General features: G+C 36.9%; 2 protein-coding genes across 3 annotated transcripts; one reads left to right on the forward strand and one right to left on the reverse strand.

Moving 5' to 3' along the window:
* Positions 1-1,105: 1,105 nt before the first annotated feature.
* Positions 1,106-13,613, forward strand: LOC103436822 (N-terminal acetyltransferase A complex auxiliary subunit NAA15-like). The gene is made up of 26 exons (XM_070827389.1): positions 1,106-1,723; positions 2,807-2,885; positions 3,978-4,060; positions 4,166-4,315; positions 5,597-5,712; positions 5,791-5,896; positions 6,811-6,882; positions 7,021-7,136; positions 7,772-7,904; positions 8,081-8,158; positions 8,244-8,297; positions 8,419-8,489; positions 8,790-8,844; positions 8,947-9,042; positions 9,750-9,878; positions 10,191-10,273; positions 10,369-10,599; positions 10,793-10,925; positions 11,001-11,108; positions 11,252-11,383; positions 11,693-11,749; positions 11,844-11,941; positions 12,053-12,111; positions 12,204-12,315; positions 12,413-12,513; positions 12,940-13,613. The coding sequence occupies exons 1-26, from the start codon at positions 1,673-1,675 to the stop codon at positions 13,131-13,133; spliced, it is 2,697 nt and encodes an 898-aa protein (XP_070683490.1). The 5' UTR covers positions 1,106-1,672; the 3' UTR covers positions 13,134-13,613.
* Positions 13,614-13,948: 335 nt separating this feature from the next.
* Positions 13,949-18,262, reverse strand: LOC103436803 (E3 ubiquitin-protein ligase At1g63170-like). 2 transcript variants are annotated; one of them, XM_008375257.4, is made up of 5 exons: positions 18,108-18,262; positions 16,388-17,228; positions 15,225-15,350; positions 14,837-15,125; positions 13,949-14,371 (listed from the first exon to the last, which is right to left on the reverse strand). In XM_008375257.4, exons 2-5 carry the CDS (start codon positions 17,056-17,058, stop codon positions 14,192-14,194), a joined length of 1,266 nt encoding a protein of 421 aa, XP_008373479.3. In that variant the 5' UTR covers positions 17,059-17,228; positions 18,108-18,262; the 3' UTR covers positions 13,949-14,191. The 2 variants fall into 2 exon arrangements, with proteins under 2 accessions (XP_008373479.3, XP_008373485.3); XM_008375263.4 differs by having other exon boundaries at positions 14,837-15,098; positions 18,108-18,253.
* Between the last annotated feature and the right edge of the window lie 1,434 nt (positions 18,263-19,696).

The raw sequence follows: 19,696 nt of genomic DNA on the forward strand, positions 1-19,696 counted from the left end.
CACCCTACAACTCACTAAACCCGAGTGTTTCTACGTCAAAATTACTCCAAAATTAACCCAAAGTACTAGAAAAGCAAGAATAAAACCTTTCTAAGTCTTAAAACTACTTGAAACCAACGCTATCATGACAAGTGAACAGTGCTCCTCATTGGAGCTTTTAGTTCCAGAAGCCCTCACGTCCCACCAAGGGTATAGTTGAGTTCATATGGTTACAAGGAAGGTGATGATGGCATTTACAAACTCAATCTGTGCATGAAAAAGTAGATTTGAGAGATTGTCTGTACAATTGTATGGAAATGGAAGAAAACTCGAAAGGGAAGGAGAGAGAGAAGGTCAATAGGTTGATGTGTGTGTGTGAGCGTGTGGTCCAAGTTGCAGCCAACCAAAAACAAGGAAAAATTGAGTTCTAATTGGGTCTAAACAATTAGGACACATATTTGGTCCACATCCAAAACTTAAACCGCACATCACCACACAACACTCAAAGGTAAAAATAGTAGTTCCACGCTTTTAGAGAATAAAATAGATTATATTTCGGGACGGGCTGTCACACTTGCATTTGTCTCCTAAAATGGTTAGACTAGCTCAAAGAAAGTTACAACAAGGACATGAGAAAAGAGGACGGAGTACTCAGTGTCGAAACAGTGTAGAAACTCAAAAAAAGGTGTGGAGGATGGGTCTTAAATCATCTAGTTTCATTGTATGCATTGTGGGGATCGTGGCGGTTCCATTTCTGGTAACCGCTACATCTAAATTTCTCTTGTTTTTATTTATAAACTTTTATTTTTTATTTTTTTTTTACGATGGAAAGTTAGAATATGATGAAATAGTTGTGGGATAATTAATCTAACTATAAACATATTAGGTTTCTTTTTTATTTTATATTTTTATTCAATTACTGAAAGTAGTTTGAAAACTGCAGAATCTCCCACAATCCCACGTTTCTTTCCAATTTTGTTTTTCATTTTTTGGATTGAATTTTTTAGTCAATCTCTCACCCTATGTATTTTATCTACTTTTTTTTAATTTTTATTTATTTTTAAATGAAGATCAGTTAGCAATCACTTACCCATTACGTGGACTCTTGACCAGTATTGGTTTTAAATTCCCTTTTCTTTTTTCTTTTTCTTTTTTTATTTATTTTGTTTTCCAATACAGTTTTTTGTTGAGATATGGTTTTTTACCAATTTGTCTTTGTTTTTTTGAATGTTGTGGGTTTTGATTGTGAAGGAAACAAATGGGCATTTTTAGCATTATGGAAAACTTCACCAAACTGGGGCTCTTCTTATATAGATATAGATTAAAAATTTTTTTTGATACCTATAATAGTCATTTGCACTAAAAAAAAAGTAAATAAAATGCATAATTTCCATTTCACAAGCGGTACATAGATAGAAACTTCCCCTATAAAAAATTTAAAAAAAAAAAAGAAAAAAAAAAGAAAAAAAAGAAGTAAAATCCTAACAGCTTCGAGGTCTTATTTTACTCTTTCGGTCTCTCTTTGCTTCTCCTTCACAGTAGGGTTGCAGCAGATAAATAAACGCCACCATTTTCTTCCTCTCCTCTCCTTTCTCTCTCTGTGTGAACGCAGCTCATCACCGCCGACCGCCGCACTCCCGGAAGCCTCTCCGGGCCCTCTAGTACGTGAGGCCCTTCTTCTTCGTCTGCAACAATGGGTGCCTCACTCCCCCCCAAAGAGGCCAACCTCTTCAAGCTCATCGTCGTAAGCTCCGATGCCGCTCGTTATCTTACTGCTTATCACTAGGATCCAATTTTTTTTTTCACTTGTTCTCACTAACACAATCCAGAAGATGAAAAGAAGCAAAACCCTAGATTTTCTGTGCGATTCTGTGCTCTGCTTGTATACTGTATTCTATATTGCTCAGGAATTAGAGAACTTTGGTAAATTGTAGTAATTGGGCCTCTTTCAGATTGATGTCAGGGTTTTTGAGCTAAATGAATGGTTAAGTCTACTGGGTATTCTGCAATTTCATCAGCTTCGTTGATTTTTTTGTCTTTCGTCTGTAAGGAAGCATTACAGTTTAGGTTTTGTTTGTTTTGTTTGGTTTTAGTGAATGTAAAGCTTATTACTTTGGTACTGCTTCGGTTAAAGGATTGAGTTTTCAAGTAGAAGAAAACGATTGGGAAGTGAAATTTTGTGGGTAGTGATTATTATAAACAAATCAATAAGTAAGAAAAATTAATTTGAAATAACTTACCATCTCTGGTAATTTGTTGCACCACGGTAGTACATTCTTAATCTTAATTGAGAACTGTATAATGTGCACTACAAAGCTCTGTGCTGACCCTGATTGTTAACGTAAAGTTGGTTAAATATTGTCTATCCATATGGTGCTGGTTCTAATCCCGGATAGTTAATATGGAATGCAAGCATTTTACAGAAACTTTAACTGAGGTTTACGTTATCACGACTGCTCTGCACACAGTTAACCTCTGGGTTTGTTTTGTGGCCAATAACAAAAAACCCTCATATAATTTCACCTTTTCATTTCCATCGAATGAGCTGTCTTGGTAGAAGAAAGAGATACATCCAGAAAGTTTCTAGTAAATTTTGTTTTGGTCGAATTTAGTATTCAAGTTATTATCGCAGGATTACTTTTTTTCACCTGCTGGCTTTTCTACTTTATATATGATTACGATACTGGGTCTTGTTATTTAGCCTGTTGTTATATTAATATGGTGATAATAATTGGCAGTATGATCTGTATCTCTTGTAATTAACTTATCACACATTGTTGTGCTACAACTAATTTAAACCTCTTTTTTCTTGTTTACATCATTGTAGAAATCATATGAAACTAAACAATATAAGAAGGGACTGAAGGCAGCAGATGCCATATTGAAAAAGTTTCCAGACCATGGAGGTATGCTTACAGCCTTTACTAAATGTGTTGTTTAATTTAGAAGTGCTTGTCTTTTGGCCCAACTAAATGATCTGTTTTGTTTTCTTACTGAGACAGTTCCGTGAATTTAATGTTTTAATTCAAATATGCTCAACTTACATAAAGTTTATCTGATAGTCTACCGAAAATGCTTTTATGTACCCCACTGAATATTATGTCTCATTGTCATTGGTAGTAGATGATTTCTTATTTAGACATTCTCATTGATTTGTTTAATGCGTTATACGGGGAATTAGTGAACACTGAAAAGAAAAGCCCTGGGTTCACGAATCCAGAAGGACAGGTGATATTGAAGAATCCTGTTCTGAAAAGAAAAAGAACCAGTACAACTTAAATGCAAGAAATATATGAAACTATGGGATGATAGAAGTTCTTGAGCTCAAAAGATGATTGCTTATCAACAAAATACTTTATTATCTATCCCATATGTCCAATTACTTGGGACTATGATGATTAGCACTTCTCAGAAAATTAGATTGATAATGAAATCATGATGCTGGTGATATAATCATTGTCGCTCTCTTCCTGCGGGTATGGATGTCATTAGTTAGGTTGTTGATTTTGTAGTATCTCTCCGTTGTTAAATGTATAGTTTTGGAATATATGATACTGTAGTTTGGATTTGACTATATATTTGAGCCTTTATTTCTGTGAAGTATGTGGCTCATGAAACTGAAGATATTGGAGATGGTGATCAGTTTAGCGCTTTTTTTTTTTTTTTTTTTTTTTTGTGTTTTGTGTTTTGCTATTGTTTGTTTTTACTGGAGCTATGCTATTTTACTTATCCACCCAAAAGTTTCCTTTGTTTTTTTCCCCATTTTGCTGTGGTTTCCTTTTGAACGCTCATACTTATGATTGTTTCTTAAGGCAAGCCGAAAAAAACCCAGTTGTTTCTTGAGTTCTTAGTTGATTATACTTGCTGTTTTTCTTTATGGTAGAATGATATTGAACTTTAATGTAAATATACTAATTTTTGTGTCAGTAAAATACTTTCTGTTTCCCATCCCTAATAAAAGAAAATATCAAATTTATGGAATCATGCTACCCTTTCAGAAACTTTATCAATGAAGGGATTAACATTAAATTGCATGGACCGCAAATCTGAAGCATATGAACTTGTCCGGATAGGACTCAAGGTGAGGATGTTGTTTCAATTCTTCTTTTACTTTATATTGTGTTGTGGATATATCCTAATTACTCTGTAATTTATGGGACTTACCTTTATGTCTTCCTTTACCCAGAATGACCTCAAAAGTCATGTTTGCTGGCATGTTTATGGTCTTCTTTACCGGTCAGACAGAGAATACAGGGAGGCAATAAAATGCTACAGAAATGCTCTGAGGATAGATCCAGACAATATTGAAATACTACGGGATCTGTCACTCCTACAGGTATACATTAGATGTCACTTAAAGCTTAGAACCAAGTAAATGCCTTTGTTGAATTTTTCTTATCAACTTGCATGCAACAAGAAGATAGTGTTGCCTAAAAACATAAAATGGCCATTGTCACTTATCGATGTTTGACATGGGTGCATGCTTTACATTTTCTAACCTACTGATTGCAACATGTTTTGTCATTTGAAATTGAGATGTTATAAGTCAAGAGTGTCTTTGCATGATATTGATGATTTTTCCTGTGTTCTCTCATTATACCAGTATTGGAGGTTAATGCCTATCTGGAAAAGTAATAGGATGCATTATGGTGTACCCTGTAATGGTTGTTTGGATCCATTGAGATTTTATTTGCCAAAATATATGCAGGAACGACTGACTATTATAAAGTAAGACTTGTGAAAAATTAACATGAGGTTTTATATAAAGAGTGACTTTGAGTTTTGGATGGCTGAGAGGAGAGAATGTTTCCAAATCTTGTGACCTCATTACTTTAATAAGTTGTGAATTAAACTTGGCATAACAATGATAAGTTTTTGACATATTATCTTGTGTGAGTAGAAAGCGTAATGCATAAATAGAGGGCTGAACATTTTTGACACAAATTCAAGGGTGGTGCAAACTGAAGTCAATGTCGGAAATGGCTAAACAGCACACATCAGTTTGGCTGCCACTGGAAAGATGGTCCACAGTTGATTTTGTATTGGCTATCTGCCGTTGCCTAAATTAATATTCTTTATCCAGTTAAAAAAAATATATATTTAATATTCTTTATGGGTCTCTGAACTTGACCACAAAAGGGGATTGTGCTACATTTCATTAAGGACTAATTTCACCTGTATGATATACGGACCGGAAATCCTCATCGTTTGCAATTTGGTGCACTTGTTTAGGAAGTGGGACGATAAGGACAGGCGTATTTTTAACTTATGGAGATACCAATTACTATATATATGTATGTATATGTGTACTATGAATCATAAATAAGTTTATACTTGCCGCTTGGGGTCCATCAGACTTGTAGAAAAGAGAATTTATAAGAAAATATTTTGATCGCTAGTATACATTTGCATTAATTCTCAAGTTTGTCAGGGTTTTTCTGCTTAACATATACATTTCACCTGTGTCGCTAGTTTGTTGGTTACTGATATAATGCTTTCGTTAATTTTTACTTTTTCTATTGTGCTATCTACAATAATCTTGGACTTTTTTTTTAATTTGGTTTATTTATATGCAAATTTCAATCAGCTACTGATGCATTTACCCATCGTGTTACAGGCTCAAATGCGGGATTTGACTGGTTTTGTTGAGACAAGACAGCAACTTCTGACTTTGAAACCAAATCATCGCATGAATTGGATTGGCTTTGCTGTTTCCCATCATTTAAATTCAAAGTATGAATCATAACTTTTGAATTTTTTTTTAAATTTTGCAGTAAGTAGTACACAAAAAATTAATTTGTTATCTTTTAGTGCTTTAAAAGCTGTTGAAATCCTGGAAGCATATGAAGGGACTCTTGAAGATGATTACCCTCCAGATAATGAGCGTTGTGAGCATGGGGAGATGCTTTTATATAAGGTATTTTTCACTGATGCTTTTTCTATAGGTTCATCTCCTCTCTGCTGTGCGAAATGGAAAAGGCCTGTAAAAACAGGAACTGTAAGTCCATGTGAGAATTGTCTATGCCCTGCAGAGGGGTATGCTTCCAGTATTGGGGGCCTGTACATTCAACTGTATGGATCAAATGAATGTACCTCTCCATTTTCTATTAAATGAGGAGGATTCGTGCTCTTTAATATAAATATCTTGGTTCTACCTCTTGTACTTCTACTTTTAGTTTTAAGTTGGGTTTCAAACTGTCAACATATGATGAGATCAATTTTGGTTTGAAATAAATTGATTTTACATAGGTGCTTAAGTAATTTGTGTAAGTGTCTTATATTAGCTATATTTGATGAATATATTTTGGAGTTTGGATAAGCCATGGAAAGACTCAAAAGAGCTTAAATGGCTGAAATTGGAAGATAAAGTTGGGGTTTGTTAGGTCAAGTTTTGATCACTACTGAGTACTTAGCTACTATACGACAAGGAAAAAAAGACTTCTAATTTGAAATGACTTTTTATTCACGGGTAACGGTATCATCAAAAGGACGTGTTTCATAATAATTGTAACCTTTCAATCATCATTCTTTTTTAATGACACTTTAATTATTATTTTTAATGTAATGCTTTCTATAGATCTTTCTAAAGAATGATTTTAAGTGATTTGAGAAACTGTTTTTTTGGTTGTCGTAAATGGTGCCATTGCTCAAGGTAGGAATAACTCAATTTGGCAAATTTCCTTCTGCATAATCATGCCTAGTTCTTTATAACTCTGCCAGCATGACTCCATTAGCTTGTTATTGTACCAGATTTGTACTTTCATGCAAAATTTATGGTATTTTTAGTGGCTACCTCGTAAGTTTTTGATCATTGTATGTGAATGTCTCTAGATTTCGTTGTTGGAGGAATGTAGCTTAATTGAGAGAGCTCTTGAGGAGTTGCACAAGAAAGAGTTGAGAATTGTAAGTGTGTATTTCAATTTTTTCTGGTCAATCGGGTTGTTTAATTTCATAATTTGAATATTAGTGGCTTCTGGTTCTAACCATTCATTGTTGATTTTTTTTTTCCTAACCATTCTTTGTTGATTTTTTTCTTTCTAGGTTGATAAGTTAGACTATAAAGAGCAAGAGGTTTCTCTTTTGGTGAAGCTTGGTCACCTAGAAGAAGGTGGTAAATTGTATAGGGTATTGCTTTCCATGAATCCCGACAACTATGGGTAATGTCCATTTTCCACTTACCATGTTTGCATTTTTTAAACCATTTATAGGTCCTAAATTTCATTTTAGATGTTTGGACAAGGTGCAAGAATTTTATTGGATGAACGATATGTGCTTATTTTGAGTTGGGATTCTTGAGAACAGTAGTTGGAGTTTTATGTTATTTTTAAACCTTAGAATTGCTTATCCTATGCTATCCTAGACAAAAACTTTATTGATTAAGCAAGTTAAATCAGTTTTGTCCAACAAAAAAAAAAAATGTAAATCAGTCAAATTTGTATCAAAGTTACTTGGGTTGGTATTATAAAATGTTGACTCCTGGTGGAATATTCCCAATCCCAAGTACCCAAACAGAGTGGAAACAACGAGAATATGGTGTGATTCCTCATGCCTATTGACTTTGTAAACACTGAACTGGTTCCATTCTCCTTCCCACTAAACATGTCCTTAATCAATGGTGCGTGACCTTGGTTATCTCAAGATTGTGTTCATTTTTTCTGCTTTAGTTTTTTTTTTTTCTAATGTTGTTGACTAAGTTTTTGGTTGGAAAGTATTACTATGTATAATGTAATCTTTCTTTACACATTTCCTATTGTTTAAGGTGAGTTTAATTAGTTGCTTTTTCAATGGCCAGATATTATCAAGGCCTGCAAAAATGTCTTGGGCTGTATGCAGAGAATGGCCAGTATTCCCCTGATGAAATCAAACGCTTGGATACCTTGTACAAATCCCTTGCGCAGAAATACAATTGGTCGTCTGCCGTTAAGGTAGCATACTTTCTATTGATGTTTATAGTGCTATTTCTTTTTTCCTCAGTTAATTTTTTATTTATCTATACTATCTTAGCATTCCCACATATTCAGGGGTGCGATGTTTGTTTAATTGCATGATTATTTTCTCTCTACTGTCTTAACTTTCTTTGTTTCCTGTTTTGTTCAATCAGAGAATTCCACTTGATTTCTTACAAGGTGACAAATTTCGAGAAGCAGCAGATAATTATATCAGGCCTCTCCTTACTAAGGTATCTATGGTCATATGTATGCAGTTCTTATCGGACTACCCAGTTTTGGAGTTTAAATTTTGACCAATCCTTTTTGTGTTTCTAGGGAGTTCCTTCATTATTCTCCGATCTTTCTCCTCTGTATGATCACCCTGGAAAGGTTAGTCTAATCATTTGTATTATGGTTTGAATATTTTGAGCAGGTTGTGGGAAGTAGATGATGGTATTGGGATTATTAACTCATTGGGTTTGAAATTTTTATTTTGGGAACTCTTATCCAGGCAGACATTCTGGAACAACTTATTCTTGAGTTGGAACATTCTGTTTGTACGACTGGTCGATACCCTGGGAGGTAATACGCAACTGTAATTATGATATTGTGAAATTATGATTTAGGTATAAACCATATCATCTGGCTTAGCATTACAACATCATTATTGTCGTATACCTCCTTGCTGAGTGTGAAAAGCTACAACGGGTGGATTGGTTTTTAGACTCTAAATATTATTCTCTTCTGGTACTAACTACTTACTATTTTTATAAAAAAAATATTATTATCCATTTAAATTTGTTTTTTTTTGTTTTTGGTGCCTTGGAGTTCTTTTAGTATTTGTTTATGCTTATGTGCTGTTGCTTTTTGTCTTGAATACAGGGAAGATAAGGAGCCCCCTTCGACACTTTTGTGGGCCTTGTTTTTGTTGGCTCAGGTTGACTGTAATTTATGGGTTTTTTCTATCTTTGGTGCTTCTGCACCTTCAATTCTTATTGCTTTGAATTCACATATACTTATAGCTTTTGTACTGATGCAGCATTATGATAGACGAGGTCAATATGACATGGCTCTATCTAAAATTGATGAGGCCATACAGCACACTCCAACTGTGATTGATTTATACTCTGCAAAGGTTGGTTTGAACCACCCGTCTGTGTGCTTTTGCTGTTTATTGCTGTCTTCTGGTTTCACCAGCTGTGGCTTTAAATAATTGTTTTCTGAGGTGTTCCTATTCTCTTTATTCTCTGTGATGTTTGCGAGGGAAGTATAACAGGCAGTTCAAATGGTGGCGTTGTCTAGATAGTCTATTTTAGTAATCTACATATAACAATGAAAATTAATGCATATTTTTGTTTCTTTCGGAGTTATTTGAGTTGTGAATGAGGTGCGAAAATGAGATTCAGTGCTTAGATAAAAAGCCTTGATAAGTTCTAACACATGCCATATTGAAAAGGTCAACTGTAGGTGCTGTATTCTGGTAAGTTCTTATATGAGTCGTTGGAAGGCATTGAATAAAATTCTTACCCCCTGTATATTGGGGGGCCCAGAAGTTTCGAGACCACAAGCAAGGCCTTGCGCAGACTGTTTAAATTTTATTCTTGGGCTGCTGCTGTATTTTTGATTATTTATATTTTGTATTAACGTCAGTTCACTCTTAAGGATTACCTTAATTTAAACTATCCAAATTAGTATCCTTGGGTAATACTGTTTCTCATTGTATTCTATCTTTAACTTGCACAAAAAAGTAATGGATCATTTAAGTTGAACAATGTTTTACATGTTTAGTTGGAAAGCTTTGTTTGTGTCAATAACTAGTTTTGTCTCGCCTCCTGTTCACAGAGTCGGGTTTTGAAGCATGCTGGTGATTTGCCTGCTGCTGCTGCACTGGCAGATGAAGCTAGATGCATGGATCTTGCAGATCGTTATATAAATAGTGACTGCGTTAAGCGTATGCTGCAGGCTGATCAGGTTTTGGATCTCACCTTTCGTGACCTTTTCTCTTTGTTCTGTTAATAGGAAAATATTTTGTAGAAAAAGGAACATAGCAAGAGAGAGAGGAGGGGGGGGGGGTGTGCGGGGAATGGACATAGGGTCCATTTGAACCAAATCACCTAAAACAAAACAAGTAATGCCACACTTATATAAAAAACAAACGATATAGGGGAGCCATACTTAGTAGGCATTTTTATCGTAGAAATTGTTGAATTGTGTTGCCCTTTCTATATAGCTTCTCTTAATACTGAGCCTGTTTTCTACATGTTTTTTCCCCTCCTTTTCAAGGTTCCTTTGGCAGATAGAACTGCTGTATTGTTCACAAAAGATGGTGATCAGCACAACAACCTTCATGATATGCAGTGCATGTGGTTTGTATCAATTTTCTCTGGGACCATTTACTGCTTGCATGAAATAACATTTTTGGTCAGGAACTCTTAGTATTCCATACTTTGTCCTTTTGAAGGTATGAACTTGCTTCTGGTGAGAGTTATTTCCGCCAAGGTGATCTTGGACGAGCCTTGAAAAGATTTTTAGGTGTGGAGAAGCACTATGCTGATATTACAGAAGATCAGTTTGACTTCCATTCTTATTGCTTAAGGAAAATGACGCTGCGGGCCTATGTTGAAATGCTTAAATTTCAAGATCGGTTGCATTCACATGCATATTTTCACAAAGCAGCGGTTGGTGCAATCAGGTGAAGTAGAATTAATGGTTTGCAGTTTTCATATAATTTTTCCATGTCACAACTGCATCCAAAATTTGATGTTATTTACGCCTTATAGAATTTGTTGGTTTGTAGTCTGTCATTCACTTTGAAATAGAATAATATGCAGTACTTTAATTCTTGGCCCATGTTCATATTCGTGGTTATTGAATTTGACATGCAGATGCTATTTGAAGCTGTATGATACTCCTTTGAAATCTACATCCGAAGAAGATGATGAGATGTCTAAGTTGCCCTCTTCTCAGAAAAAGAAGCTGAGGCAAAAACAGAGAAAGGCAGAAGCACGAGCTAAGAAGGTATTGTATTTTCTTTGTGTAGCTTGTGGTTGTCATTGTTGTCTTCCCCATCCTAACACTCAGCATTCTTTTTAGGAGGCAGAGGGGAAAAATGAAGAATCTAATGCAGGTGGTGTTTCTAAGTCTGGGAAACGACATGTAAAGCCTGTCGACCCTGATCCGCATGGGGAGAAGTTGTTGCAGGTTATTTTTGTTTCCCAATTGCTTCTTACCCCTAAGCTTCATATTTCTAACTGCTATGCAGGCATCTTTAGATTTCACTTTATACTGCTGTGACATAGTAAATGGCATTATTCTCCCTCTTACATTTGTACATATTTGCTCAGGTTGAGGATCCCATGTTAGAAGCTACTAAGTACTTGAAACTGCTTCAGAAGAACTCGCCCGAGTCCTTGGAGACACACTTGCTTTCTTTTGAAGTAAATATGAGGAAGCAGAAGATTTTGCTTGCCTTTCAGGTAACATTGAGCAAGATGTTTCTCATTTATTTTTGTTTACTTGAAGCACTCCCATTTTGTTTTATGGTTGGAAGAGTTCGAATTTTAGTATCCAAGATATCTGTCACAAACAACTGGAAAATAGTACTTGGAATTTATACTTGTTAGTTTACCATCTATCACAAAGTGCTTCTGCCAGGAATAGAAATTCATTATTGCTAGTTAAATCACTTTGTATTTTGGAAGTTACTTGACCTGTTTTGCATAAATCATTCTTTTGATTTGGACAACAATTTTACTCATATTTTGTAAATTTTCTTTTGGCTGTAGGCTTTGAAGCAGCTTCTGAGGTTAAATGCTGAACACCCAGACTCACATCGCTCCTTGGTACGTCATACATCATGTCTCGCTTGTTTGTATGTGTACATATATGTTGTGATTCTTTTAGAGGCCCTTATTGCAAGACTTAATATGTTAACAGATTAAATTCTTCCATAAAGTGGCTTCAATGCCAGCTCCTGTGACTGATAGTGAGAAACTCGTTTGGAGTGTCTTGGAAGCTGAGCGCCCAATGATCAGGTTTTCTTTGAATGTGCACTTTGTTCTCTCTCTCTCTCTCTCTCTCTCCCCCTGCTGTATGTGTTTGACACCAAACTCACTTACTGGAGATCTGTTCTATTCTCTCTGTAGTCAATTGCAGAATAAATCTTTGGTGGAGGCAAACAAGAATTTCTTGGAGAAACATCAAGGTGACTTTTAAGATTGCCCTTTAAACGATAAACGCTTAAGCCATTGTTTGAATTGTTTACTTATGTCATCCTTTCTTTGTTCGTCTTTTCAGATTCTTTGATGCATAGAGCTGCAGTTGCAGAAATGCTATATGCTCTGGAACCTCACAAGAAATCTGAGGCTATTAAATTAATAGAAGAGTCGACCAACAATATGGTTCCCAAGTAATGCGCTGATCCATTTTATGAATTTCTTTGAAAATTGAAAATCGGTGTACTTTCTTTAAAAGTAATTATTGTAAATCTTTGCATGTATCATTAGAAATGGAGCACTTGGACCTGTCGGAGAGTGGACACTCAAAGATTGTATTACTGTCAGCAAACTCCTTGAAACAATTGTTGGTGACCCTGCGGCTGCTTTGAGTAAGTAGTTTAGCTAAAGTGTATTTTGTTCCTTCCGTACACTTATTCATGGTCAACCTTCCTTTCGTACTCAATAAAATAATAAAAGCAGTTTTACATATTGGTGTTGGCATTTTAGCCAATTTATGGTATATATAAGAAGTTGGGTTACTTCTCACAAAATTGAAGATATTGGTATCAAATAGCGCATTGGATTGCTCCAGTTCATCTCACTCAAGTTTAAATTGTTTGTTTCGAAAATTTGTTACCTATACTCGTCATCTTATGCTTTTCTGAGTTGAATCTCGTCCTGGTAGTAATCCATGTTACAAAGATACTTTTTGGTTGGGAAATAGTCGGAATTTGTATTGCTTTACGTGTATTAAGAGCGCTTCATCCGATGCAAATTGATATAATTCAGTAATATGCTATTTGATTCCTTTGTAGGATGGAAAGGGCGATGTGCCGAGTACTTCCCTTACTCAACATACTTTGAAGGTAAATGTAGCTCTGCTGTACCCAACTCAGCATACAACCAAAAGGGAAGGGCGAAACATTCGGAAGAGCAGCATCCAAGTGCAGATTCCATTGCAGTAAATGGAAAATTAGAGGCCTTCAAAGGCCTCAGTGTCCAATCATGAAGTTGAATAGAAACTTTAACTAAAGAAACATGCAACTTTGCGGTGTTTGATTGACAAATCACAAAGCCAAGCTGCAGGTCAAAAACGTATGCTGTGGGGATGTTAGGTTGCAGCTCTTTTGAGATAACTATACGGAGGTTTTGTGCATGTTATGGTTTGCTTTAAGATGAGGTTTTCTTGAAAATGTGTATAATCTACTTTGTATTGTGCCTCTAGGGTTGATTTTTCTTTCGTATTTTTGAACCTGCTCACATTTTTGTGAGCATGTTAGTTGAGTCTGCTTCTTGGTAGGTGCGACTACGCCCGAGCTTACAAATAGGTCAGGGAGGAGCTACAAAATATCATTTTTTCAGCGATGGGCTTAGAGCCGGTCGGAATAGATGCCGGAGCAATGTTGTACTTTTCCCATTTTATTTCCGTTCATCACTATGTATAAACACTAATTTATTTGAAATTTTTTGCCATGGACATCACTTCAAATCAACGCGTTGGTAGCGAACCAATTTTATGTATATTTTTCCAATCGAGCTTATGGTGTGTGATGCTTTCCGAGCTTATGGTGATCTGCCAGCTTTAATTTGTTTTGCTTGCAACAAGATTTTGAGACATGATTTCTTCAAGAATCCATAGACCCATGACGTTCCAAATTTCTAAACCCCGGAAAAGTATGAGCACCTGAACAGAACAGAAGGGAGTTTCGATCATGTTTAAGAACGCTTCTTAGGCAGCATTTCTACTCCAAGGTAGAACGGTTATGGACGTGAAACAGCAGTCATTTTTTTCCCTATAGCAATGGATGCCAACCACAGAAAGAATACAAAACTCCAGCGTATATTTTGATTAGTAGAGATGAAATTTACAGATATACTGAACCGCGAGTCCACATAATAAAACCCAAGACAACGAACGGTCTCAGTTGTCAAAGGCATCTCTTTGTGAAACGAGATGGAGATTTTCGCACTTGGATGAACCACCCCAATTGGGGTTTAACCGTTCCATAATTTAGAATAATCTCTGCTTTCATATACAACGTCATCGCTGAGCTCATCTTGCTTACCCTATTGTTGGCTGGAGTCCCTGGCCTCGCCGCTGCTCTCTCCGGCCTCACTTTTGCAAAGGGGACACGATGCATTTATTTTCAACCATTTGTCAACACACTCCACGTGAAAGACATGTAAACATGGTAGCTCCCGTAGCTCATCGTCATCTGCATACTTTGCCAAGCAAATACAACAAACCTGCACCATATGGAAGGAGAAAAGCAAATCAATCAAATGAGAATTGCAGATAGGAAACGGTCTCGTTGTTGCACTTTCCAAAACTTTAGGAATGTATAAAGCTTTGTTCCTATAACAAACGCAACGCTATATATAACCAACTACGCGGGCATATAACTCCAGTTAACCAAGAAAGTGATTATTGCCAATTAACCAATACGAATGTCATTGGTTGTAATATTTTGTTTTATAGTAATATTATAATACGGTTAAATAAAATTCGATTTGTTCGAATATCTGATACCTCCAGCTAACTTAATAATTAATGACGCGTGTTAGGTAATACGTAAGAAGTATACTGGATTTTAATTTAGTGTTAGGTAAAATTTTATGAACTTGATGGTTAAAGTTGGCGTGAGAATCAAATTTGATTAAGCACGGTTTAATTTCAAGACCATGAACTTGGGAGGGACAGAACCTACTCACCGCATCTTCTCCAGATATCTCACGCTCCTTTTCTGTCCCTGCAGCCAAGAGGCCACATTCACTACCTAGGTTGCCCTCCTGATCATCATTGCTCTCGTTTTCCTTCAACTTGAATTTGTACGTCGGGAGAGCATTAATTGATTCCACGGTGGCTCCTCTAGTCTGAGAAAGATCCTCTCGAAATCCGAGGACAGAAATGATGCAAGGTAGGCAGCAGCAAATTGTTGCACATAGTATGAATGGCATTGCATATCCAATACAGCTGAAGGTAAGGAACACTATGCATAACCTATCAGAAACACCGAATACATAAAAATGACTCGATAACCTAGAAGAAACCAAGGAAATGTTAGATGACTCAAACATAGCACATATTAACTTTACGTACTTGTACAGTTTAGGAGCATCAGAAGGAGAAGAGTGACTTCCAAAAATCCACACATTGCCTACAACAAACCAGACTGCAAAGAAGCAATCTAAGGCCATCTTGAAATGATCCACTAACCCATTAATTCTGCAAAATTGAATGACTTCCTCACTTCACGACACATCTATAAATTGCATAAAACACATGGAAAGACAAAAAGATAAGATACTTACAACTTGAAAATAGTATTTAAACTGTTTGATGTATCAAAGTGGCCTTAAAATCTTGGCGTTGTCATCATGCTTCAGTTTATTGTCTTATTTCTATGTACATGCTACAGTAAAAATAGATCTCCTTTTGATTTCACTTTCCAAAGTAAGTAAATTTCTAATACGACCTATGATTTTATGCTAGCATGGATGACAACAGGTATATTATAGAAACCCAAGCAGGAAAACCTTTAGAGAAGAATTAGAGGCAGAGCAGCAGACAAGAAACTCAAAACTGAAATTTAACATGTGGTATTTTATGTCAGCCACTTCTTGGTGATCTAGCATGCACTATGAATATCTTTCCCTATCAAAATTGTAAGTTGTGAATGAATGAGGTAGTTCATCCTTCAAGTACTGTAGATCACTTGGTTAATTGATAATCCATCCATTCACCCTTTCAGTCCATCATCAATGTCTGGAAGGCATAAGGTTCCTTGCAAGGTTTAATACTTGCTTGCATTGTTGCTCATGGAGGCTCAATACTTAAGATTACTATTCGACAGAAGAGGCCCTGTATGTTGTCTTTCACCTTCTTGGTGTGTTATGAACACGAACGAAGAGGTTCTTCAAACAGTGATAATTTATTTCTTCATTATCAAATTAGATAGTGCCAAATATTTTTGAGGAAAATATTGAGTTGGGTGATTCTACCGTCTTGTGTATCTTTATTAGCCGTTTGTGCATTTTAACTTTTAGAGAAGACTTGCCTTTTCGGGAACATACCGTTGAAAAGTTATGAAATGTGTGTTTAATTTTCATAACAAACACAACTTAATGAACTAAACTAAACTCATTCTCCTTAAAGCATGCTCACTAGGAAACTTGACAGGTAAGGTGACAATCAATAAGTAAAATGCAAGACATGACCACCAATTAAACATAAAATGGGAAGATGAGGGAAAAATGGAAAACCTTGCACTTAAGGGTCCTCCAATTTGAGGGTTAGTTGTAACCGTTTCGGAGGTGCGATTGTGCTCTTCATCTGAAGCTTGAGTAATTGAAATAGCTGTATAAGACGTTGGTTCAGGACTGCTTACAGAAGACCCTTGATGCGATTGAATGGATTCTTGCTCAGCAGCCCTGTTGCGGTTACGGAACCTCCAGTAAAGAACAGGAAGTGTTGCAACACAACCTGATGCATAACCCACAACCCATGCAAACAAAGGGGCTTGTGGATCTTCGTTTGTTGAAAGTGACAAAACAACAATAGATGCTATAATCTGACTCACAGTGACAACAAGCTCAACGGAAATCCATAACCCTGAATTTAAAGGGCTTCTTCGGCGATGACTATACCCATCACGTCTCCTCACAAATGAGGAATTCCTAGAATTTAATCTGTTTGATGAAAATGATGCACCTAGATAAGTCGGGGCATGTGTACTCGCTGATGGTCTGTCTTCATGCTGGGGCATGTCCACTCTAGGACGTTGGTCATCACTAGATGTACTTGATGAAGCATCATAATTCCTTGTTACATCAATTACGTGCACACAATTGTTATGACTTTCCATCTGCTCTAGTAGCAAAGGAAATTGGTCACCTTGGGTGTCACTATTAGGTGCTGCAGAGGGAACATCCATCTAACTCCACCAACCAAATTGGAAGGTGGGAATGCATATAGATTATGCTCAACTTTCTAGATTTTTCACTTTGATCAAAAGTCTTCCTCTTTCTTACTCACAATACATGGCACGGTCTGGAACTGGAAGATTCAAAGAATTTATTTCTATTTCATATCTAAGGCTGTAAGCTGCAACAATATCCGAACTATGATTAGTTCTTTTAATCATTTCTATAAAACATAAATCAAACAATACTAATTAAATGCAGCAGAACTGGATTGCAATATCACATAATTGGTAAAATGAGCAATGCCAGCCTACAAAAAATGATCAGGATCACACAACCAAACAGATGGGTGGTTACATGATTCACGAGACTAGTTGACGTTCATACATTACTAAATTACTCCCCAATTTGTCGGGGATATCACCACGACAAAGAAACAAGAACGAGAACAAGACATAAAAAAACATAACCAAGATTCAACAAAAAGATACAACCGGACAAGCGGAAAGTGAATAAACCTCATACCCCATCCCATAAACACTTAAGACTTGTTCTATAACAGAATAAAAACCTCAAATTATCTTCCTAAGTGGATGACCATGCGCAATTATACGTTCATCCGATATGCATTACATTTTCGACTAGTTTTTCGGTCTCAAACAAGTAGTACAACACAAGTCAATGCACAAAACAGCATCAAAACACAGAGACCCACTTAATGGAAAATCAAAATAGATCAAATTTAAGAAAATCAGAGCCTTATTTCAATCTCAGAAGCAAAACCCACGTCTGAAAAACTTCATACACTCGCTCAATTCACTAAATTACACTTAGTAGTGATAGAAATTCAAAACCTTCCAAAAATTCACTGTCCCAAAACGATCGAACCAAAGAAATGGCATTAAGTTATAAACTCGAATTAAAACTTAAAAACCCCACTAATGATCATACAAAATTAATCAAAATATAATCAAATTTCCCAGAAATAAAAACCCTATAACCCAAAAACGATAACCAAAAAAGGAAGAAAACTTGCAGGGATTGAATCAATCAAATATACCTGGTATAAAAGATACTGCGAGTATCACAGAGTCAGAAGAAAAGCTTCAGAGCTCGCTTTTTCTTCCCATTTCTTTTATTTTCTCGCGGATTTTCAGTTTTCTCCAGAGAAAAAAAATAAAAATATAACGTCAGCTTTTTTGCTCCATCGCTCACGCAAGCTCATCTGAGAGAGATGAGCTGGTGGGACCTGGGGGAGTGACTGCGAGGGTTTTTGCGCCGTTGGATTGCGGAGGGTGATATCAATATGTTGTTGGGTTTGATGGACGGTTGAGATTCACTTGATGTGGTGGGAGGCACTGCACCAAATCTACTAAAATGGGACTCCAGCATGGTTTGGTTTAGTATTGAGATGATTTATATAAAAATTGGTATGAAAAAAAAGATGAAAGAGTTTTGGTGTTTGATAAACCCCTCAAATCAGCTTTATTTCAAATTTTCAGATGAAAAAAAGCTAAAATAAACTTCAAAAATAACTTAATGTGAAAAACACGGAGCTACAGTAATTTTGTTAATAAATTTTTCAATTTGCCAACCTTGCCCTCCTTTCTCCTTTCTCATTTCTCCTGCCTTCCTCACACTTTCACTCTTCTCTGCAAGCCCCCTCGCAAAACACTCTCTCACGCCCTCTTCCTCTGTTGCCTGCCGCTGCACCTCTGGTAGGTTCCAGCAGCACCCAAAGACAGAATGGCGGAGAAAGGAAATACAGAGAAATTATAAAAGTGCTTTTTCATTCATATCTCAAAAGGGGAACACAAGGGGGATTGTATACCCACCACAGACACTACAGACAAAAGGTTAGGTGCACTATTGATGAGTCACTACGTACTACCATTCCACTACTAGACAAGGCATTTAACAAAAGGTAATAGCTGAGATGGACTAGAATCCTAACAGGGCACCCCCCGTATAAGAAGCCTGTCCTCAGGCGTTGAACTCTGGAAAACGACGCACGATGGAGTCTGCATCTTCCCAAGTGGCGTCGTGTTCGGGCAGCCCTTGCCATTTGATCAACCAGCGAGTGACAGCTTTGTTGGCCTTTTTGAACATACCACGTTGGAGGACCAGTTCAGGGAACCACAGGAAAGAGCCATCAGCAGCGATGGGTGGCAGGATTGCAGAGGCAACCGCATGTGTACCCAGTTTCGGCTTGAGCAGCGACACGTGAAAAGTGGGGTGAATGCGGGATTGAGGGGGGAGGTCCAATGTGTAGGCAACCGGGCCGACGCGGGCGAGCACCTGGAAGGGCCCGTAATAGCGGGGTGCGAGCTTGGGGCAGTGAGTCTTGGAGACAGAGGTTTGGCGATACGGTTGGAGTTTAAGGAACACCCAATCTCCGACCGTAAAAACTCTTTCCGATCTGTGCTTGTCGGCTTGTTGACGCATTCGATGTTGGGCCAGTTGCAAATTCTCCCGCAAATGCTTGAGGAGAGTGTCCCTATCTTTGAGAGTCACATCCACTAAGTGTACCGGTGAGGAACCTGGAAGGTACGATGAAACTGTTGGAGGAGGATAACCATAGACGGCCTGGAATGGCGTCATCTTGATGGCTGACTGAAAGGTAGTATTATACCACCATTCGGCCCAAGG

The sequence above is a fragment of the Malus domestica genome, chromosome 09 (assembly GCF_042453785.1).
Source record: "Malus domestica chromosome 09, GDT2T_hap1".
In the NCBI taxonomy this organism is placed as follows: domain Eukaryota; kingdom Viridiplantae; phylum Streptophyta; class Magnoliopsida; order Rosales; family Rosaceae; genus Malus; species Malus domestica.